This window comes from Pundamilia nyererei, unplaced genomic scaffold (genome assembly GCF_000239375.1).
Source record: "Pundamilia nyererei isolate P.nyererei 1_Seehausen unplaced genomic scaffold, PunNye1.0 scaffold00106, whole genome shotgun sequence".
Taxonomy (NCBI): Eukaryota; Metazoa; Chordata; class Actinopteri; order Cichliformes; family Cichlidae; genus Pundamilia; species Pundamilia nyererei.
The window spans coordinates 1,869,605-1,893,801 of record NW_005187507.1 but is presented as its reverse complement, the minus strand read 5'-3'; the positions used below and the strand labels follow the sequence as shown (position 1 = coordinate 1,893,801).

Sequence of the window (24,197 nt, the reverse complement as noted above, 5' to 3'; positions counted from 1 at the left end):
ATAAAAAAATTTCCCTGACAGGATTACAAATAAAGTCCAATCTGCTTATTCAGTTCGTGGGGTGGGGGGAATCACCGGGTCAGTGGTCACCCTGGTCAGGAAACCATTCACACTCACGCTTGTGGTCAGTTTAGAGTCAGCAGTTAACCCCATGCATGTATTTGGCGTTTATGAGGAAGCAAAAAAAATGGTTATTCAAATTTACACGATGACGTGAGTCGTTGCCCTGACGTCATGCACCATCGTCATCCGCCCTCGGTGCTGTTTGTTTCCAGTAATCGGCGCAGCTGTTTCTCAGAGCGAGCTAGCAGGGATATTAGTTCAGGTTGTTTGTATTTTTTCGCTTAGCTGGAGGAAGTGTTTCGAAGATGGTGTGCGGCGGGTTCACCTGTTCCAAAAACGCCCTGTGCTCCCTGAATGTGGTTTACATGGTGAGTATGTAACACGGATGCTAAGTCTCTGCTGGTTACATTAGCTTGTAGCTAACTAGCTTGTGAATGAAGAAGCGAAACACTGGCGAAGAAATGTACTGACCTGTTTTAACTTTTTATTTGGCATGCCTCTTTGTTCATTCTACAGATGGTTATTGGTATGTAAAATATTCTGATATTACCATAGCACAGTGGTAATGTAATGTAGCGTAGGTTAGCTGAGTAGAAGTAGCGGCTAGCTTGTTAGCTATCGCCATTATGCTTATGAAAGATCCCGTTACTTGCGAGGCCAGCTGACCTAAAATGTGAAACTAATACGCTTCGGCTTGATATGGTTTCATGAGCTCTGCTGTCGGTCACCTGGGTGTGTGCTAAGAGAATATAATCAGCTCGCGCGTCTGCCTTTGTCCTTTGTGTCAGTCATGTGAGTGGTGATGGTCAACATGTTGTCTTCAGTTCAGCTAGCATAAACTCTTATCAGAAAATCTGCAAACGCATACTTCCTGCATTGACAAAGTCCAGATCACCACTTCTGAGAAAATGCTACATTTCTTACATTCAAAGACTATAAATGTGAAGAAAGATAAGACTTGACTGGTCGTTGTCAGGCTGAAATTTGCTTTGTTTGCATAAGACGCTATGTTAATTCCCTTTCTGATTACTATACAGTGGTGTCTGTTTAGCCACTTAACACAAACCTATGATTTATTAAAGCATAAACCTGAAAGGAAGAGTCTATGTCGTCTACACATAACAGACAAAAAAGTGCCTCTTTAAGCACTCATTCTGCTAGTAAATGCCAAATGTTCCATGGTGTTAGAGGCACAAAGCATTTTAGTATTTTTACAAAAATAACGTGATTCCCAGAGAGCCTAAAACTTGGCATGTCTCAGTATGGTGTGCAGTGTCTCCTTAAGGAAATTTTTGAGGAAAGTGGGCAAGCGGAGGACACTGCAGCATATAATAAGTATTTAAAAATCAATTTCTTTAGACATAAAAAAAAATCTGTTTGCTGAATATCATCAAGGGGTACAACTGTGAGCTCCTACACCATGTGGAAAACACGATGGAGGGTCTGTCATGGTTAAGAGCTGCATGTCAGTCAGTGGTGTGGTGTAGGAGATCTCATCAACACTCTTAAAAGTACAAAGTTTGATCCACGATGCAGTACTGTCTGGAAAGAGTCTGGCAAAAACTTCTTCATCATAACAATGGTCCCAGACATGCTGCCAATGATTGGTCTCGCCAGAGCCAAGACCTAAACATTACTGAAGCAGTGTGGGATCATCTTGGCACAGAACATGACGAAAGCCAGCCAACATCCAAACAAAAGTTTTCAGTGCCCTTTAAGAATCCTGGATAACCTTTCCTGAAGATTACTTAAACAAATTACATTAAGCTTGCTTAAGATCTGTGCTGAAGAATAAAGGTGGTCATAGCGAATATGGACAGAGCACAGACTGTTTTATTGCTTCATTTTAAATGTATGTTTGCACATGCTTCAATGAATCTCTGAACCTAAATCCCATTTTACTAGCAAAATTGGTTCAAGACTTTTGCACAGTACTGTAACAGTACAAAAACTCGGTAGGTTTAAGCAGGATGTTGTTCCAGTCACACTCTGTGTAATCAATGGGGATGTACCAATCCAGCAGTTTCAGTTTGATGTCTCGGCTTTGGGTGTCTGCTAATATGGAGTACTGAACTGATTCCAGTGTTAAATGTAATAATCTGTCTTCCTCACTGTGAGGAGGCGAATGTAAATCATCCTTTATGTACAAGAAAACATCAAGCTCAGCCTAAATGGATTTCCTACTTTGTAATTCATGTGACAAAATATGCATCCACAAATATAAATTTACTGAATTGTTATTAATTGTAAAAGTGAAATAATGAAAATGGATCAAATATTTTAAGGAAATTTATTTGCAGTAGACTAATTTTGCCTCATAAGGAGAGACCTGCTGCAGGGTCTCTCCCTATGAGTAAAAATAAAATGCAAATTTTTGCTTCGATGCTTTGTTTAATGCACGATTTCTTAGAATTCACCATCTGAGCGTGGGCAGGTTCAGGAGAACGCATGATAATATTGTATTACAAAATTAAGCCCAAGCAGCCCTCAGTTTTCTTAACAAAAAGGGCTGATAACACAACAGCAGCAATTAAGTCGATGAAGTCATAGTTTAACGTGATGCTAGAGTCTGTCTACACACAGCAAAGAGGTGGAGCCGTTACCAAGACAGAGAACTCGGCTTCTTCCTTTAACCACCATTAAAACTACTGCTGAGAAAAGGTGGCCATGAGTTCTTCATCTGGCCACCTGTTTGATGTGAAACAGTGAAAATCTACAGTAAAGCCAAAATATTTGTTATCCCATTACTTGGAGGAGTAGTTGATAGAATAGTTTATTACTAAAATAATCTATACCTGCAGCCCTGCTCTGCTTCGTAATGCTGTCCTTCTTTGAAGTAGCTTCTGCCTTTTATTAAGTCTCTCTGACCAAATATGATGAGTGAAAGTAACCCAAAGTATTTTTAGGTAGTTTCAGTGGTTGAAATGGTTGCTGCAGAGTAAGAAGGTCCTAGTTTGAATCGAGCGGGTACCTGTCGTTTTGGAGTTTCTTCTCGCTGTGTTGGTTTGCGCCTGGTAATCTGGCTCCTCCCATCGTCCAAAGGCATGTTTTTAAGGTTAGGATACGTAGTAAGTGTGAATGTGTTTGTCTGCCTGTGGTGTACCCTCCCCCTTACCCAATGACAGCAGGCAGAGGTTACTTTAAAAATGGAAAGAAAAAAAATGAGGTTACCAGGTGTAAAAATAAATGAATCTAACAATAAACTAGTCAAAGCAAGCAAAAGAAAAAAAGGCTAAATAAACTTTTGAACTCTCGAACGTCTGTGCTGTGTGCCATTGGTGAAAACAGGAGTAAAGCTGGTGTTTGCATAGCTGTTACTGACACACCAGGACAGAGAGCTCGCTGTCCCTGTCGACTCAGTGCCCAGTGAAATACTTGTGACACGACCTGCCCAGTCAGAAAGGAACGTGATGCCGCCAGTCCTGTTGATGGCTGAGTCACCGCATCTGTCACGAGTTTGATGTTTTGTTTTGTTTGGTTTTTTTTTTTTAATCAGGATCGAATCGGAACAGGCATCAGCGAGTTGAATACACGAACACTTTGATACCTGCGATGCTTATTTAAACGTCTGCACTGAATCTTTGTAGAACCTATATCATAACCTATGTAAGTGGCCATTGGTATCATTTATGACGTTTTTATATGTGATGGCAGCCACGGTAGAAACAAAATGATACGGTTGTCCGTTTTTCTTCATTCTTGGTACATTTCCATGTTGCGATGTATTCTGGAGTCTCCATCCAGGAATTTGCTAACATCCTTGTATCGAGGCGATGATTATTCAATACCTGTGGGGGGAAAAAAGCCAGAAATGCATAGATGATGGACTCGATGGAACTGAACAGATCAATCAAAATAGTCCCAAGCTGCGTCGATCGACTTGAACTTGGGTTTCTATTGAGGTGCATGTCAGGTTATGGTGTAGAATTTCAAAAGGATCTGTGATTATGATTTACTTCTGAAATGGATGTAAGTAGAGAGAGAAAGTAAACATTAACACATTAATTGGGGGGGGGGAGTACAAAAAAGTTTAGATTTATAGATTTAAACAGTGACTCATTGCTTTAACTAGATTATTATTATAATAATAATAATAATATAGATTTGTATAGCGCCTTTCAAGAAACCCAAGAAGGAGAGGGGAAAAAATATGCAGCTTGATCATGGTTATACTCGGTCACCTGACAACGACCCATTCCCAACTGGGGAAATGTCGAGATGAAGAATAAATGACGGCTTCAACAACTTTAAGCAACTGATTATTTATAGAGTACAGTAGAAAAAAGTATATTCAGGCATTATCTGCATTTATTTACAGTCTCCTCACTCACACACACGTACACGCTTCATGTCTAGAGCTGAATAGAGGCAGCAGTGAAATATCGAGTTGACAACAATGTTTTGTGTTACTGTAAGTGCAATAAAAGCTTTCCAGCAAGTGTTGCTAACTTGCATTAAACCAGAAAGACATTATATAACGAGCAAAAGTAAACGTGAGAGGGGAAGGCCAAAGCATCGACCTTTGACCACAGTTTTCAGTTATATAAAGTTTTGCAACATGTGAAGAATATCAGTTTGTGTCACAATGTGAAATGCCTGCAGACTGCTGTTAGCTTCCTTCATGTTATATTAGCTCTACTTGTATTTCCCACTGTTGTGTGGCTAAATGGATCAACGCGGACGTTCAGTCCAGCTTTTTGAGTTCGCGTTGGACGTGCCTCCCATCCAAATATCAGATCTGAGCATCCCTATTTTTTTTATATTTAATTTGTAGTTTATTCTTTGCCAAAATATCACTCATGCAACATTTTAGTGGTGAGTTTTTGCTAGTTTCGTAAAGCTCATATGATTGTAAGTCAATATTTTTGTATTTTGAACTGAAAGAGCAGGTTGAAGTGTTGACTTCAGTTTTTGATGTTTTAATTTCCCTGTTTGTTCCACAAATACAGAAGTCAGATTTTGTCATGTAGTGATTTCGTGTCTTTCTGCTCTTTGACATGCAGTTCATGCGCCGTCACAAAATTGATGTGACCAAGCAGAGATCAGTCAATAGGGTCAGAGTCGGTAAACACATCCGCTCAACCTTGAAGACATTTGTTTACAAGACCAACTTGTGCTCAATTTAAATAGATGATTTTGTTTTTCATTTCAGCAATTTTGAAGTGAAAGAATAATAAAAAATGCTCTAAAATATAACTGTTTGGAATTGGTTACAGATGATTTAAAAATACATTTTTAAATACATAAAACACTGTCCTGGACCAGCAGCTTCATGTCCTCAAGCTGTGTGAGGTATTTAACACTAAACTTGTTTTTTAGACGGCCTCTTTCTCACACTTGAACTCCAAAGCTGAACTCTTCTCTACAGACTGAGCTGTGTTTGTAGTAATCAAACCACAGTGCTGTGACCTCGTGATAAGCTGTGATCCATCTGATGCACTCTGCCTCAGCTGACCGTGGTTAACCTCTTTCCCTTTGCTCCCTTCAGCTGGTCGGGCTGCTGCTGATCGGAGTCGCGGCATGGGGGAAGGGCTACGGCCTGGTGTCCAGCATCCACATTATCGGAGGGGTCATTGCGGTGGGCGTCTTCCTGCTGCTCATCGCTGTTGTAGGACTGATCGGAGCCATGCACCACCACCAAGTCATGCTTTTCTTTGTATCCTTTATAGCTTTGTTGATGCACAAGTTCGCAGTAGATCTGAGTTATTTGGGAAAAATTACTTATCTTTTGGTTTAAATGTTTGTCCTTCCTAAGTCCCATCCAGTCTTCTTCCATACTTTTGAACTGTCTCAAGGTTTGCGGTGCCCGTCAGACCTAACACAGGATGTAGTTTATGTAGGTGCTGGGTTGTATCACCAAAAATGTTTGTTAGTTTTTTAAGTTTCTGGCAGCATCACAGTGTACAACAGAATTATTATTCCTGCATAAGTGGGCCTTTATGTAGGTTTACTGTGACTCATTCTTCTGCCTGAAGTTGAGAGAATAAAAGAAATTGTTGGTATTGGCATTAATAAAGCAGAAGCAGCAGAATTTAAAAAAACAAAACTACACACGGAAAGTGGCAAATGATCTTCTCTTAGACTCTGTTAAACAAAACTAAATATTTGCCACTGGGTTATAAAGGCAGTCTTTTTAAGCCTGGAGTAGCACATTAATGCCACTATTCGTTGTGTCAGATCTGGAGTGATTGTGCATAAAGAAACATCATTTTGAATTACAGCCCCCAAATTATTGGTCCAAATTCTTCTGCCTTCAGGTAAAACAACCTGTTAGTAACAGTTTATCTTTACCTCACCTGTGTGTCGAGGAGCTTCCTTTCAAACTTCCCAACAGTGGACAAGCTCATATCTGGGCAGCAAGATAGTTTGGAGAACTAAGCCTAGAATGTAAAGCCAGTGCTGAAGTGCCTTAATGGTTTTATAAAACTCGATGGGAAAACGGCCCTACACTTCCCTGATCTTTTTAATCTGATCAGCTTTTTTTTGTGCTCTGCTTTGAGCTTCAGTTCCAAGTCTTGTTTGATTCAACATGAAGTACAATTTCTGAAGTTGGAACAGAGCTACAGTGTAATTAACAAATCACTGCCATAAGAGCATGCAGTGTACCCATGTTTCTCTGTCATGTCCATCCTATGCTCTGATCCGGTTTCACATAGCTAGGATGCAGATGGGAAAAATACTCCGCTTCAAAAACAGGATCTTACAAACCGCTGGATGACGTCACAGTGGCTACATCCATCTTTTACATACAGTTTAAGAAATCAGGGCCGAAATCCCTCCCAGTTCACAGATGATTACTCTGTGTTGTTTGAAACGTGGAGTTTGTTGCTGCCGTTGTTTCTTTGACCCCTGCTTCTCAGTACATGGTCATTCTCTTCATTGTCTTCCTCTTCCAATTTGGAATTTCATGTTCCTGCTTGGCAATGAACCGTGGGCAGCAGGTGAGCCAACATAATGTTTATTTCAAAATCTGCATTTCTGAATTCATATGAAATGTATATTATTTAATGCCTTTGGCTTTTATTTGTCATGTTTACATTTTCCAGGAGACACTTCTGAACTCTACGTGGGGAATCATGGAAAATAAGACCAAGGAAGACTTGGAGACCCAACTCAACTGCTGTGGGCTCTTCAACACCACTGGCAAACTGCAGCAGTTTAACCAGGACTTGGGGAGCTGTCGTGCTGTAAGCCTCAAATATCACATTTTTTTCATTAACTAAAGAAAAACACAGTCATGGAAAAACCCACTAGAAAGGTTTAGGTGCATACTTCAGTTGTTGCCTAAATAAACCCCATTTTATTTCTGTTTTTTTACCCACTCTATCAATGATTTTTTTTTTCTGTATTTCCAGTTACACAATGAGCCTCAAGCAAAAATCACATAAGCATTTCCTTTAGGAAAAAGTAGGGCACTTACTGTTATTCTCAGAATAGATTTTGGTAGCTAATACTGGCTTAGCTGACAACCCGTTGAGTCATAGTGCAAAAAGACAGAACGCCTTTCTCTTTCACTCTAGCCATGCACAACGGAAGGTAGATGTGTGCCCTGTGGAACGAAGATGCTGGATCATGCCACAGAGGCTCTGAAGATCCTCGGAGGCGTCGGGCTCTTTTTCAGCTTCACTGAGGTTTGTATCTGATCCTTTAAATGGACTTCATCAGGTTGGCTTGACAACACCTATGTGTCTAAATGTATTGACTTACTGTCATGTGATTGGCTGATTAGATGATTGGGTTAATGAACAGGTGTATCTAAAAGTAGTGGGTGAATGTGCTTTTTTTTTTCTGTGTAATTCAGTTTTCACTAATGAACAGTCTAAGCACATATTCCATGTGCTGTTTCATGATGACACACACATATAATATAACGCATGTATATTTTCATATTGTAAAATTCTGATATTCTTCTCTAAAGACCTACTTTCAGAACTGTTATTTTCTCATTTCGTTGGTGTTCTAAGGAAAACGGAACATTTTTGGGCTCTGTTAGAATAAAGATGATTTATACAGTGTTGGAGTTGTTACCGATGTCCTGACCAAATATAAATATGCAGTCTTTGAAATTCATTTTATGCAGTCTCCACTCTATTGGACTGTGCTGAAGGTTTACCAGATGGCTCTCATGCCAAACCATGAAATAGTCGTGTTTCATGACTGTTTTTAAGTAATGCGTGGTAATAAGTGTAATTAGAGTGAGCAGCATGAATGTTCATGAAACTCTTCAGGGAGACGTGTCATTGTGGCAAACCAATAAATACAGCCTTGGACAAAGTAGCAACCACTGTGTTTGAAAGTTAACTGAGTAGTTTTATTGTGTAACCTTAAGTCATTTTAATGCCTAAACCATAATGAGTCAGACTTCAACTTTTTTCTGCCTTCGTCTCGCCTTATTCCTCACATCTTCTTCATCGATCTTGTGCGTGTCCTCCTTCACTACATCCATGAATCTTCTCTAACCTGTCTTTCTCCTGCTGTGGCTGCTCCATTCTTGGCATCCTTAGACCATTATATCAGCTATCTCGCCAATGCACATGTCCGAACCATCTAAGCCTTGCCTCTCTAGCTTTGTCTGTAAAACTGCTCAACAACCTGAGCTGTCCCTCTGATATGCTTATTATTTCTTTCAGTCCTTCTGTCACTAATCGCTCCTGACACTGCTCTCCACCCTGCCAGCACTTTCCATCACCTCTCACATGCTCTGTCTGTTGCTTTAGCTGGTTGATCCCAGGTATTTAAATTCATCTACCTTTGCTACCTCCTTGCATCTAAACCTCTCTCCTTATCACTTTTACTCACATTCTTCTTCTCTCTGCACATACCTCCACCTCTTAAAATTGTTCCTGTAACTCCAACCTTTGTTTCTGCGCGTAGACACCTATTAGTACATATGAGGCTGGCTATCTGTGATCAGAGGCACACATTAATAAAAACCCACAAAGTATCAGTAACACTAAAGGGAAGAATTTGCCGGTGCTAAGCATACATTCATACACCCTGCATGCCTAAGTACTCTGTAAATGAATGAGGGGAAATTCAGGTGTCAGTGTCCTGCCCAAGGATGGACTTGGGGGGGATGGGGATCGAACCGCTGACCTCCTGATTATTTGCTCTACCACCTGAGCCACAGCTGCCCTACTAACAGATTAAAAGCTGTGACTGTTTCACAGACAGCTTCACTTTTTTTTTCTCCTTTTAAATAAAAATGACTCGTGATTGCTACGCATTTGCTCCCTCCTGCACAGACTGGTTGCAAATGACGCTATCAGTTTGTTCAAGTTTGTCCAGTATTTTCACTTCACTGTTGTCCTTCCTTTTTGTGTTACATGATGAGCACATTTGTGGTGAGTTGTGGTCTAGCTTTGGTGAGAAAAATAACTTCTAAGGGCCTTTTTAATGCTGTTCTCTTACATGTAAATCCTCTGTTAACAGATCCTGGGAGTGTGGCTTGCTGTGCGCTACAGAAACCAAAAGGATCCACGAGCAAACCCAAGTGCTTTCCTATAGTCTGTCTCACATCACGGCGCAGTAGGTGCAGTTTCAGATACACTGGTACACACAAAATAACGCACATCTAGAGGCAGACACTCGGGCATATAAATACAGAGCCACAACCATCACAACACCAAATGGACAAGCGCACGCAGCACCTGGAAAAAAAACACTGAGAAAAACAAAACGCACACACATACACCAGAGGCTGAGAAACTCCAACAAACTGTCCAGAAATGCAAGCTGGAAGACCTGGATACTTATGTGTGAAAGGATGAGAAGTGGTACTTGTCGGTATCACAACCCAGCCTTGATTTGAGTATCAGATTTCCCGATTGCACCAAGATTTCTCTGCATGCGTCCTCTCACGCGTGCACAGACCAACAGCCTCTTTGTTGATCTTGTTCCACAATCCAACCCAACGACTGTGCGGTGTCCAACAGATAAACTTGTATGCACCTTGACTTTTCCTCTAATGTAGTGCCACCTCTTAACGACAAATATACTCCTGGTAATGTGATGTGTATCCAAACATGTCCCAGCATGATGAGAAAGTCAGCAAGGTGGGTGAGAAGGCACACACTGGACATGTGGTGTAAAGTAGTTTTTGAAAGGGTTAAAAATGTATGTAATTTTTTTTTCTTTCCACAAAAAAACCAGGAATTTGGATTAGGTAGTTTATTTTAGGCAATGTAGTTGCTAGTCTTTGAAGTTCAAATATTTATGAACTGTAACTGAGCCAACTAACTTTTAAATGCCGACGGGCTGCAGCCTCGATGTTGTACATAGTCTTTGCATACTGTAGTTCACAGAAAGTGTACTTGATGGGTTTGCTGTGTAGTTTCCCACCTCTTGCTATGAGGTTTGCCTGCAGTTTCAGAGTCTCTGAAAGCCTGAATTATCCTCACCTCTTCCTATATTTAACATTTTCTTCAGTGTCGCGCAGTGACGTCGCTTAGCGTAGATTCTGGTTGTAGACAAGTGGATTAAGGTACATCTTGTTACCTTCTGTATAACTGGAAGAAATCTCAAAAACACACAACTTGAATACGTGCTTTTTTTTTTAAATTTGAAGTAATCGAGTGAATTTGGCCAAATCTGTTTATTGAAAATCCAGTTTGGTTTTTATAGTGTTAATTGTGAGACTGTGCTTTTTGTTGCCATCCTTTTCTTTTTCTTAAATATTTTAAAACTTGTGATTCTTTGGTGCAGTTTTTTTTCTTTTTTGTTTGCCATCAGCTTCTTTTTTTCATCAGTGTTAAAATGCTTTGTAAAATGTGCTTGTTAAATATTTTCCGTATCTATTTAAGTTTAACGATGCACAGCCGGTTTGTTGTAGTTTTGATATCGCTTTGCTCGATATGGAACGTTTCCTGTTAAATAATTGCTCAGCCTCTCTTTAAACTTTTTTTATTTTCCCCTCTTTTGAATTGCTTTTAACTTAAAGGACTAACGAGCTGTAATTACATGTCTTACTTGAACCTGTCGACTTTAATGATTACGGATTCCTCGCTGCTGCTTTGGAGTTCTTGTCGTAAGCAAAACATTATGACAGATGTTAAGCATTATTATGCCATATATTACACCTCAGTTTGAATTTGCGTGCAGTTGTTATTCAAATGTAAGTTGAATTTTTGAGACTTAATTTTTCCAAATAATAAAAATCTCAAATTGGAAGCTGTTTTTCTTTGAGTCATTGTTTGAAGGACTGGGTCCACACTGGCCATGTTAGCTCTGATAAAGCCAGCCAACGTGATGATTGCAATTCCACCAGATGCCTCACGGCCAGCCGACTGTAACATGTAGCAAATGAGGGCAGCAGGAAGTCAAAGATAGAAATGGAGTGGTCAATTTTCAAAATAGGAACCCTATCTAAATTCATTCCTAAAATGGTACTAGTGTGATCTGAATCACTAATGTAATGTCACGCACCCAAAGCCAATATATTTCTGCAGTTATTAAAACAAATCAATAAAAACTAAAGATGGTTTCATCTTGCCAATAATCAACACACCTGTTTTACAGCGGTGTTGTAAAAAAACACCTAAGACACTCACTGCTTTGTAAAGGTATATTTAACATTCAATATTTTTTTTATTTTATTGCGTATTTGTGGTTCCGTTTGTTATAGCATTTTAAAATAAGTAAGATCAAATGACCATTTTAAAAGGCCAATTAACTGTTAAAATCAAAGATTGTTATGAAAGATTTCCTGTTCTTGTGACAACGAAGCACTCGGTCCACTGGTTCATACTGGAGGGGGAAACTAAAGGTATTTATGAGACGTAAAAGGTTTCCGTAGATAATTCTGTAGGAGGATTATTAATGGTTGCCTTCATCTGCCTGTCTGTGGATATCAGAGTCTCAGGTGATCTACTTTGGGTGGGATGTGACCAAAGTGTCAGCTGATAAGGACTGTACCTTGTGAAATGAACTTTTCAGTCAAAAACAGCGGCTATTCTGAGCCAACGATCGGACAACTTCCTACAACTAAAAAATCTTATTTAAAATATTTTTCTCCAGTTATTTTGTAAGTTCAAAAGAATCCCCTGTCAAAATGCGCAGTTTTAAAGTTTAATAAATGCGTGATGTTTAAACTAAGTTCTTGGCAGCCCTTCTACAATTAGGGTTAAATTTTGTTTTGAATGTAGCAACCAAATGGAAAAGCATTAAACAGAAAAACTAACGCTAAAGAAAAAGCTTGTTTTGAATGTTTATCTCATAGTTTCTGAACATTGCAAAATAAAACTCAACCGTTATCGTGGGTTGCCAGTGACCTGGTGGGTGATAAGGGAGTCGGCTGATGAATAATCATTAATAGAATTACGGACAACAGGCATTTGTTAGGGTCCACGTGTAAATTGAAGAAATGTTTTGGATCCTGTTTCAAGGCCGTCAATCAAGCTGAAGCAGGTTAGCAACACTGAACTTGTTAACTACGTGCAAAAGGTCAGATTTCCGTGAGTTGTACCTTCCCGTTGTAGCGGTGCTCAGCTGATAGTCGGGTGGATTTCACTGACTCATCAGAGCTCTGTTCAAGTAAATCAATCTGCAGCCATTGTTCACTTGTGATTAACATCCGAGGTATATTTTCCCCAGAACATTGCTGACAAGGCGATATTGTTACAGTGAGAAACATCTCATCAGACCCTATGTGAAAGTACTTTAAGTAGGGTCAGCGTGAATCACATGCAACCCAGACTTCAAGATAATATTCAATACAGGACTGCACCAGGGGCGGATCCGGGGGGGCAAGGGGCAACTGCTGTAGAGCCTTTCCCCCCCAGCTGCCCCCCAACTTTTATGTCCTTAAAATGCTTTAAAATACCAGTTGTCTAAACCTAAAAAATTGTCTGTTTTCTTAGAAGAAAAGATACAATAAACAGTTTTGTGGATATTTTGTTGACTTAATTTGCATATAGGGGATTTTCACATACTTCACTGAAGAGGTATGCGCTACCCTACCTAGACCTCTCGCCCCTCCTTTGCCCACCCATGTAAAATTTTCTAGCTCTGCCACAGGACGGCACAGTGGTTTAAGACCACTGCCTCACAGTAAGAAGGTCTTGGGTTCAAACTCAGAGGGATTGTCTTTCTGTGTTAGCCCTGCCTATCAAGGGTGTCCTGAATTGTATAAGTGGAAGAAAGTGGAGGATGGATGTTAGTAGTAAAAAAAGGCAGTGGATTAAATTCTGTGCTCCACATTAGGCACGGCCCTGCAGGTATCACTCCTACAAATACCAGGGTGACTTGCTGACAGCTGCATCTATCCATTTTCTGTCAGTTATCCTGGTCTTGGCAGCAGTTTGAGCAAAGATGCCCAGACCTCCCTCACCCCAGCCACCTCCTCAGCTCTTCTGGGGAGACACTGAGGAGTTCCTTAGCCAGCCAAGAGATGTAATCTCTCTGTTCTGATGCTGCTCAGGAGCCAACCTTGTCAGATGGCTGAATGACCTCAAATGGCTCTTTTATGAAAGGAGGCTCCACTCTATAGTTGAGGAAAGCCCAGACCCTCGCAGCCTTCATCAGCTGATAGATTTAAAGATTGTGACAAAGTAAACATTTTTACTGGGTACAGAACGCGTTCATTTTAGCTTCTTCTTAGTTTATTTATGCTGTCACTGTGTAAAGCAACCCGGTGGTGGAAACAACACGTTTGCACCTTCGTAATGGTAATGTGAATTTTTCCTTTAAAGCTGATTTAAACTGTGGCGCGAGCTTGCAGTTGAGACTTTCAATGTGCCACCTTGCGCCACATGATGGCAGTATAGAGTCTGTGCAGCTGCCATTTCTTTTTCCGCCACTCACTGCTATTTCAGCCCTGCTCTGACATGTGTAAATACCTCGAGACAAGCAAAGAATCTCTACACAGAGGTGCCTTTTCCCTGTGACTGGCATCATACAGATTGATTTCCTCCCAGCTGAAGGTGGACTGCATCGATGTGGCAGCTGTGAAATGAATTCATTCTGGTAGTAGGTTTTGTTATATCCTGTGATATTCCTTCAGAAGGCCATTAATCCCTTTAGCTGGGATCGGTCCAGAAATGTGGTGGTGGGTGGGTGGTTGGGTGGGTTGGGGGGAGGGGGGTAGTGTGGCGAGAGCAGAAGGAGAGCTCAAGAACACTCTGATAGGAGAATAGAGATAACACACAAGGAAATTATCCTGATACCTTTCAACCAAGGTTATCCTAAATGAGGATAAACTGCTCTTCTGCCCTCATCTTAATGGCCCATGGCAGACTGTCACCAGCACCACTGCCCCCTGCTTCATGAAAGCCGTGACCTAATCTCTGGTGCTGGATGAAGCCCGCCAGCGAGCACCTGCGGGTTCATTTCCCTGAGACGCAGGAACATTTATGTAAGTGAAATATGCCTGCTAAGGGCTTTGGGTCTTCAGTGTGGCTGGGAACCAGCATTTTAGAAACTGTCCCCTGTCCTGTCAGCGTGCTGTCCCAAGGGCCCGGTGCCAGTCCCCCACCCTGTGCTGCATGTCCATATGCCGGGTGTATTAGTTTGGAGAAGCTGTGGAGAATCACACCAACAGGGATGGCCATCTGTCCTCTTACAGATATAGCATGGGCTCTGCAAGCGCATCAAGACAGGATCTTAAAACATTTGGTCCATTATATCACAGCGCTCTGGTGAATGGATTTTACAAGGGCTTGTCCGTTAGGCAGAACTAATTATGTATAGCTTGTCAGCATGGGGCATGGTATTCAGATCAGTAGGGACCAACAAACTGCTTCCTGTTATATAGTATTTCCAGCAGAGGATACTCTACTATTACAACTAAAAGCCCTGCATTCAGAATCCACTGGAGTTCACAGTGCAAGGCTCAAAGATATATTAAAATATGTTTTTTTCAAATTCAATATAAACAAACCAGCCCCTAAGGTAAAAACAAACTGGCAAACCAAAGTTAAAAATAAACCTCAACTACCGCGAGTTGCACTCAAACAGTTACTTTTTTAATGAAAGGTTCACGAATGCTGTTCTTTTCTGCTCTGGGATGAAATAGTTGTGTCCATCCCAAGGCTAATTTTGAGCACTAACGATGCAAATTTGATTTAGGCCACAAAATAAAAATCTTTTAATGAAGAGATCCAAAAAAAATATGTCGGGTTGCACAAATAAAACTTACTCTTTGGTATTAAGAGTTGTTCAATTAGGTACTGATTTTGAAACTGGGGTTTAAGGCCATTCAAAGGGACATTTATAAAAAATAGAGGGTCACAATATGATAAATGCTGAAATGTAAAAAGGTAAAGATAAATGTTCATTTTGGAAACTTTATCATTCATAATTTCCCAGTTCATGTACATACTAAAACTGATACCAGATGACTTATGATAAAATATCAACTGACCTCACTGACCCTGTATTATGACGTCTCAGACTCACAGAGCCACCAAAGGACCCCAACAAGCTGTTAGTTTAATGGAATTCAGTGCTTAAGAAATTTATGACTGCCTGTCATAAAACAAACAAACAAACAAAAGCAAAACACAAATATTTTAGAAATCTGCCAGAAATGTGTTTAAAAGTAAAGAGATCACGTTTTTATATCCAAATTTGAGCTGACGCTGGACTTCTCTGAGAAGTCAAAAATTAATCAAGTGTATTCAACTGTTAAAACTATGTTTTTCTGTTCAGGGAGCCAAATAAATAACTGTAATTTTGGAATCTTAATCAAAAGGTAATAATGTGCCTTTTTCAGCTTTTTAGTAAACAAGTAAATTTTAAAATTCATGGACAAAAACAATTATATTCTATCATTAAAAACTTTATTGTTGATAAAAGAGTTTGTTCCTACTGGTGGATTAATCATTACAGCAACACTAAACATTATTTTGGTAATTACCAATACTGTTAATTTAACCTTAGATTCCGTGTAGTCTAATAAATTTGTCTTTATGTGTTTTTGTATACATACCTGCTGCATCAATGGTGAAAGTTTGTCCTCGATGCTGGGAGTTACTGAGAATAAACCTGTATGCTTTTATTGGGTCTGTATCTAGATTCTTCTCACAGCTCAGTGAGGACAAACAGGAAGGTAAATCATTCTCATCAGTTAAGAGAGACAAACAGGTCAATATTGCCTATCAATAATGAAACAGAGCAGGGATGCATGTTGTTAGATCTTAGATGGAACGGCAGTGCAGGTGATATAAGAAGTTATTCTGAGCATTCAGGTCTTGAATTGGTATTTCACTTTCACAAGATATTTCATTTTCATGCCTTCACCTCCACGTGAAGAAACAATCCCCAAATTATTTAGTTATGGGAGATTCTCTGATTCATTTTGCCTCGCTAATAGCAAAGAGATTATTGACATCATTTACTAACCACTGGGAGAATTATCTATTCCTTAAACTGTTATTAATCTTTAGCTATCTTTGTAGAAACATTTACAACTAGTTTTCGCTAAGGTAAAAGTAATTCAAGCATTCGAGTTAGCTAAGAGTGAAGAATAAACCAAATTGTAACCAAAAGCTATCACAAAATTTTAAGATAAAGTTTAAAATATTTAGAAATGTGTAGACACTTTTAAATGTGTGAAGTTAATAAATCAACCATTTTTCAGCAGTTAGCAAAACATATTAAATGTTGAATGAATAAATATTCTAATATTTACTAAAAGTAACAATTTCAGTAAGTTTGCTAAAAAAAACAACATGAATTTAGTATGTTAGCTAAAAGTAACAAATAAACCATTTTAGTGAAATAGCTACAAGTAACAAAATTAGCTCAAAGTTTCAAGAGTTAGTAAGCTCTCTAAAAGTAACGCATTTAGTGAGTTAGCTTTAAATAACAAATAAATCAATTTAGTAATATTAGCTATAACTAACAGTAAGTTACCTAAAAGTAACAGATTTAGTAAGTTAGATAAACTGTTGAAATAGCTAAGAATAATATATGCGTATTACTGTGTATTAAACTGAGTAGTTATAATAAAAATAATTGCTAAAAACGTTACATATTTAAATGTAACAGCTAAACAGCTCAAACAATTAGCTAAGATTACAAGAATAAAAATTCAAATAGTTTGCCAAATATAAGGGATAAATGTTTTTGTCGGAGGGACAGATCGACAAGAATAAAGGAAACACAGGACACACACACTTGACAACCAAGCGGAAGCATAGATTGGAAATATATTCAAATCCATGAATTTCAGCATACATGTTACTTCAAAATAAGTCTGGATCACTGCTCCAGAAAACACAAATTTATGGTTAAAACTTTTTTTGTCAGTCTGCTATTGGATGTCCCTGTTTTTGCACACAGCCTGCTGAAGCTACAACTTTTATTTTAGTGAAAGACGTAAGTAATAGATGAACGTCTCAGATAATTAAAATTAATGGATAAGCCATACAAATGCTTTCATAAGAATAATGAAAACTGTTCAAGTAGTGACTTGGGTAAAAGTAATGTCTTGTGATATTTTTATATCTGAGGCTACCAGACAGATGGTTGAAATGTCTGGTTTTTCCCACTCCAAGGTAGTTATGCAAACATCTAATGAGAGCAACCAAGCAATGATTAATAAATGGTGTGGTGAATATGGTGGGACAATATCAGTCTAACTGACATATTTGGAAAATAGTGGGTGGTGTTGGTGAGGAGGTAGTTTAGGTAGTCTGTTGATACATCAGAAGAACAAAAAACATTTGGGAGCAAGCGCTGCAGTTGATGGGCAATATAAAGAAAATAGTTTTAAAAATGAGTTACAGGAGGCAGAGAAAGAATGGGGAAGGCAAAGGTAGAAGATGAGTTGAGGAAATCAAGTTTACACACCATTAAACATAAATGTTAGTAGCCTACTTTACCCCCCACAGCATCATCATAACAAGCCCTCCCACACAATGTAATAGTTTATTTGCAAAATCATTTATTTCTGTGCTGTCTAATGCTAATTTATGTTAGAAAAATCACGAGTATTAAACCTTTTTCCAGCGTTCTGTATGAAAACAATGTGAGCATATTGAATTTGACCAATTTTGCGATGGTCAAAAATCTATAAACAAGCACCTGGGCCGCTCACTTGCATCCCGGTTTAATCATTACCTCGCTGCAACAGTGCACATACAAATATAGCTGTAGATACAAGGAAACGGTGGCGTGATAGCTGAAGTCTGGCACCGTATCTCAAAACAAATGTTACGCTTAAAATAAATCCATAACTGTAACAAGCAGAGTGTGAAAAATCAATCAAGATCAATGTGACAGGGGATTTTGTGGGAAGTGCTGCGGCGGTGGAGAATACAAAGTGTGCGAGAGCAGGAGAGGGAGACGCAATGAGGTATCTTCTTCTCTGAAAGCTGCAGATTAAAGTGACCTCTTGACCCGAGTCTCTGATGTTTCCCTAATTACCTTGTCGCACCATCCTGATAAAAAGCAGTGCGGCGGCTTCCTCTTCTCCTCTTTACAGCATCATTTACAGCCTCACAACCTGACACAAGGACAATGCCTGTGGAGCGACTGGCCAACTCTGAGAGTTTTGTGCAGATATTAATAGAGATTTTAGGCATGCTGAGGTCCACTTTATAGAGGATAAGTCTGTATTGCAGAGTAGTGGGTGGTGTGTGTTGGCTCAAATGTAATGAATTCTAATCTCATCTCAGGGTCTGTTAGTATCAAGTATCAATAAAGGAGCAGCCTCGGTTTATTCATGTAAATTAAAAATATAACATTCTATGCAAGTCTTATTTAAGAAGTGAATTACAGGAATATTTATCAGAACTTTATATTTTATATTGTTGGAGTTTGAAAACTGATGCACTGCTCACTAAATATATATATTTTTCTGTTGTGTTTGGTTAAACTGTAGCTGTTATTATGCACAATCGTTTATTTATATCTCCAATTCACAGCATCAGGCATCTTAAAGCTCTTAATATTGTAAAGTAAGGAAGAGAGAGAATGCCAACAATCTGACGATTCTCTATGATCAAGCACTTGGGAATGGTGGGGAGGAAGAACTGCTTTTTAACAGGAAGAGACTGGCTGAAAGAACCAGCAGTAATCTGCCATGACTGGTTGGAATGTGAGGGGAATGAGAAAAGAGACAGAAGCAAAGAAAGATCACAGATTCTGGCAAAAAGGCCAAAACAAACATGAACCCAATCATATAGAATTAATTTTGAAGTAAAGTAAAACATTTGAGTATCGCTCAGTTTCATTGAAAGAACAGCGTTTTTGTCCAAGAATGGCAATTTGACGATAAAAGCTTGTTTAATATTTTGGTTTTTTACATTCTCACACATCAGTTCCTTAGCAAAATTAATTGAACAAACAAATAATAATAATATTATTTTGTAGAGTTACAGTCAGGACTCCAGCCTTTAGAACATATAAGTTTACTTACAGCAACTTGCACATTCTTCTGCTTGTTGTTGGAGTTTGCAGGATTCATACATTCAGACAGGAAGTTATTCTTATTAAGACAAGCACTTACAAACTGGTCATTTTAAACTCAAAATATGACAAAAGTATATTTTTGTCATGGAACAGGGCTCGGAGGATTTACACACTGAATACTTTGTAAAAAAGTGACATGAAATTCAGAATTTTATATCGTTATATACCAGCTAGCCAAACTTCAGCAACCCTACAAAAGTCACTGCTGTTTAGTTTTCTGTCTTCATTTATGTTGTGATAGCAGAGCTGTACGTTTTCGATTTTTCAGAAATCTCTCAGTCAGAACATGCTACATGATATCATGTTTAGGTGGAAACTAGCAAGCTAACTTCCTGCTAACTACGTTAAATTTAATAAATTCTGTTTTCATGGATGCCTGGATGTTAAACTTAATTGTTACACCTACGTCTTCCAAAGTTGTACTAAAACATTTTTTGACAGATTTTTCGAGCGCCGTGTACCACATAAAATCGGTTCGAGGTCAGGAAGCACAATCACAATTCATACATAAGGCGCACTGTCGATTTTTGAGAAAATTAAAGGATTTTAAGTGCGCCTTATAGTCTGAAAAATACGGTACAGCCCAGCTCTGTTTCTACTGCAGTCGCTATCTCTTCAACAAAATAGAGAGACATAGAGTCAAAGTGATTATGTCTTTACATTGTGTTCAAAGCATTTGGTGATTGGGGATGTTTTAATCCATTTTTACACACAAGACTTTAAAGTAAGCACCTTTAAAAGTGCTTCAGTAGTATTAGTGGTGCATTAAGAAAAAGGGATGCAGTTAAAGTCTATTTCTGTCCCTTCATGTACAGTCTAAATCAACATGCCCCATTGGTTTAATAGTTTGACCTCAAGGTAAATATGTGAAGAGCAGAGTTTAGCTTTTACTGTTTATTTGTGTTGAATAGAAAACATTTAATCCACTTCAACACATTTCAGTTTGTACATGTTTTGTGTATTTGGAGAATTGTGGTTCAGAGGTTAACACCATTGCCTCAAGGCAAAAGATACAATAAGCTGCTTTATTTCCTGAGACTCAATTATTCGTTCTAGTATTGGTGGTAGTTATTTGAAGCCAACTTTTGCTGTGGCCCTCTAAAAATAACCTGCAGCAAAAACACTGAATAAGAAACTGTATTTATAGTGGTTCTGACAAATCTGGCCCATACCTGGTCTTATTTTTGCTGAGAACCTGTGCTCATCCACCTACCATGTTGGGCTGCCCTTGAGCAAGACCCAGAGCGTCAAGCCTTTGAATATACTTTGGGAAAAGGGCAGAAAATGTTCCCAAAAAAAGAGTTAGATGGGAAGGCTGATATCACTGTTTATACAGTAGATATGAAGCCACAGCCAGCAGCAGCAGCAGCTATGTTCAGGACTGTTTCTTGGCGAGGGCTTGGCTGGGACTCCCGCCAAGAAATAGTCCTGCTCAAACATAACCCCACATAAAACCGCAAATTCTCTTTTTCACACGTTTTGGTTTTTGTTGAAGTATCAGGTTGGTATATTTAATGGCTCATCAGACACACAGTGACTCTGAGTATCGATCTTCATGGGACATTTTGTTTTATGACATCTTTGTGGTAATCTTTTCACATTTGTGGCCGTTTATTTCTCTCTGTTGACATATTGTGCATTTGTGGACATTTTCCATGTCTTAATTTTCATTTTTGTCTGTTTCTGTGGTGTTATTCATCCCCGATTGATTGCCACCTTGTTTTGTGTTTGTGTCTCTATGTGGTCTTTTTGTAGTTTTGTTGTCATTTTCTCTTTTTATAAGTGTTTCTATAGGGTCATTTATTTAATGTGGCTGCTATAAGCACCTCTTTCATCTTTTGTTATTTAATTATAGTTGCCTTGGTCTCCTGATGATTTTCAACGTTATCTCATTTATCAGTAGCTTTTTTTTGCAGATCTGTGTGGTCATTTGAAGCCTTTTCATGTTGCGGCTCTTTGCGGTCCTTCGATGTTCTTTTGTTGTTGTTTTTGGTGGCCTTTGTGATGGTTTTCCTCTTTTTTAATGTCATTGTGTGTCTCTTTGTAGTTGAAATGAGTGGCAACCGACCGACTTTGACTCCGAGCTCTTTACAACTCTGTAAAGTTAACAGTCTTCGTGTTTGTCCATTTTCGTTTTCTAACACTTTAAAGCCATTTTGAGTCTCTTTGTGAGCCTTTCATGTCTTTTCATGGTTGACTTGTTCTCTTTTGTGCTGAACGGCCTCATTTTTCCATCTCGTTGTAGTTTTCTCATAGCTCGGTTGACAATTTGTGTCTTTTTTTGGTTTTTTGTTTCTATGTGTGTAACATTTCAAGTCTTTCAGTGGTCCTTTTATGTATTTCCACAGTAGTCTTTATCTTTTTGTGTGGCAGTTGGCCTCCTTGTTGTCATATTGTTTCTTCCTGTAGATCTTGAACTCTCTACTGCTTTTTGTGTGTCTCTGTGGTCATTTTGTGTCTTTTTTTGGCCATCACATGTCTCTTCACCATTGCAGTGCTCTCTTTATGTGACCACTGATCATCAGAGTTGTGTTGGTCCCTTTCTGTGATGCCTGGCCACTTTTTTTTGTCATTGTTTGTCTTTTTGTTGCATCTCTGTGTGGTCATTCTGTGACTCTGGGGATATTTTGAGCCTCTTGTTGGCTCCTTTATCTTTCTTCACTGTTTTTGTAATGTATAACACTTTGCATGTGGTCCCAGTGACTCTTTGACTCTCTGAGCCCTGTGGGCTAATTCGGTAATCCAACCATGACCCTCAAAAAGGCCTTTACAACTCTGTGAGTTAACATAGTGGTCTTCTTTTGTGTTTCTTGTCATTTTGTGACTCTATGAGTCTCTTTTTGGTCCTTTTATGTCTTTTCATGGTTGACTTATTTTCTTGTTGCGATGCCCGACCTCATTTTTTCATCTCTTTGTGATCTGCTTGTAACTCTGTTTGCTTTTTGCATCTTTTTTGGTCATTTCGTTTGTGTGACTTGTGACATTTCAGAGTCTCGTTGTTGTCCTTTCATATCTCTTCATTGTTGTCTTCGTATTTTTATGTGTTGCCCTGGTTTGTTGTCATTTTGTGTCATTTTTCAGATGTTTTACTGTCTCCAGCTGTTTTGAGTCTCTGCCTGACCATCTTCATCCTCTTTAATGTCATTTTAAATCTCTGTGTTCCTTCCATGTCTCTTTGTGGTTGTCTTTGTCTGTTTAAGTGACAGATTACCTCTTTTTGTCCTTTTGTTTCTCCTCAGAAACGACTCTGTGGCTGTTTCGCATCTCTAGGTGGTCATTTTGAGTCTTTTGTGGTTACGTGGCTGTCCATCATTGTTGTGATCTACTAAATGTGATCATTAATTTGCTTTTGTTGTCATTTTCTCTATTTTGTTGGTTTTTCTTTGTGATTAGTGCTTGTTGCAATTTCTGTGGTCCTTTTGCATTTCATCATTGTTATTGTTCTGTCAGTGTAATTGTTTTGTGTTGTCATTTTGTGTGTCTTTACAAATGTTTCTGTTGTTGCAGCAGTTTTGAGTCCATGTGGTTATTTTGTGTTATTTTGGTTTATAGTTTTCATTATCTCTTTTTCATTGTCACCATGTCTCTATTTAGATGCTTTAGGCTCACCAGCTGTTTTGCATCCCTACGATGTCAATTTTTGAGACTTTAATGTCATTTTAAGTTTTCATTTATTGTTGTCTTTTCCTCCTTTTTGTGAGGAATAATATATTTTTGTTCTCACTTTATGTTTTTTGTAGATGTTTTAGTCTCTGCAGCTGTTTTTTGTCACTGTGTGGTCATTTTAAGTTTCCTTTTGTGTATCTACACAGTTTTCTTGCTCTCTTCCTGTGATGATTGGCCTCTTCTTACTGTCATTTTATGTATCTTTGTCTGACACTTTGCAGACACACCCACTGAATCTTTAGGCTCGTTCAGTAATCCATGCATTACTGTCAGACAGGATTTTATAACTCTGGAAACCCTGTGGTACCTGTTTACACTGTGAGGTAGAAGTGCAGCATGTATTTGACAGACCAACACAACATCTTGCCAGATGATCCTGCAGCAACAGTTTGGTTTGACTTTTTTTTTCCAACCCCGCATTGTTGTTGTGCTGAATCTCACTGCAGGGCTATACTGGGTGTGAACATGGCCTAAATGTCAAACTAGTTCTTTTAAGGTTCAATACTCACTCCTGGATGTGAGAAGGAGGCTTATAAACTGCATTAAGAGTTTAATTTTGGGAGTGAATAACGAAAATGTGGTCTCAGTATTGCAGAAATGACCCTCAGGCGGAGTGGTGCTGTCAGGGTTGGAAAAGGTAATGAGAAAAGCTGGAAAGGACCCCAGATATGAGGCCAGAGGCAAGAAAAATGACTGCACTTGAGTACAATTTAGATTACTTGTACTTGATTCAGCAGTTTTGCTACTAGTTTGATTTAAGCTCTGTTGTATTAAACCAGTTGATTTCAGAATTTTTAAATTACAGCGTTTTACCAAAATGCTGTGTCTATTTAACTCATAACTCGCGAAGAGTTATTATCACTTTCCACCCAAGAGACGTTCAACATTTCAGATGACTTAACTATCAAATTACACAATATTTCACCACACTAAATACTAGAGTTTTTTTAAAGAACTGTCACAACTTTTTCCTCTTTGCTCTACTGATTATCTGCACTCTTCAAGTTATACTGATGTATGCTGTCCTCGCAGTGCATTTCAGGCAGAGCCAGACA

At 38.9% G+C, this 24,197-nt stretch overlaps 1 protein-coding gene across 1 annotated transcript; it reads left to right on the top strand.

Annotated features, from left to right (window-relative positions):
• The first annotated feature begins 242 nt into the window (after window positions 1-242).
• Window positions 243-10,769, top strand: tspan31 (tetraspanin 31). Its single transcript, XM_005741039.2, has 6 exons — window positions 243-431; window positions 5,552-5,719; window positions 6,924-7,004; window positions 7,110-7,250; window positions 7,584-7,694; window positions 9,496-10,769. Exons 1-6 carry the CDS (start codon window positions 369-371, stop codon window positions 9,568-9,570), a joined length of 639 nt encoding a protein of 212 aa, XP_005741096.1. The 5' UTR covers window positions 243-368; the 3' UTR covers window positions 9,571-10,769.
• Window positions 10,770-24,197: the final 13,428 nt, after the last annotated feature.

Excerpts from the sequence above, each read along its gene's own strand:
- tspan31 (XM_005741039.2), top strand. The coding sequence starts at position 369 with ATGGTGTGCGGCGGGTTCACCTGTTCCAAAAACGCCCTGTGCTCCCTG. Across the intron at positions 5,720-6,923 it reads ACCAAGTCATGCTTTTCTTT|TACATGGTCATTCTCTTCAT; the intron begins GTATCCTTTATA and ends CCTGCTTCTCAG. Across the intron at positions 7,695-9,495 it reads TCTTTTTCAGCTTCACTGAG|ATCCTGGGAGTGTGGCTTGC; the intron begins GTTTGTATCTGA and ends CTCTGTTAACAG.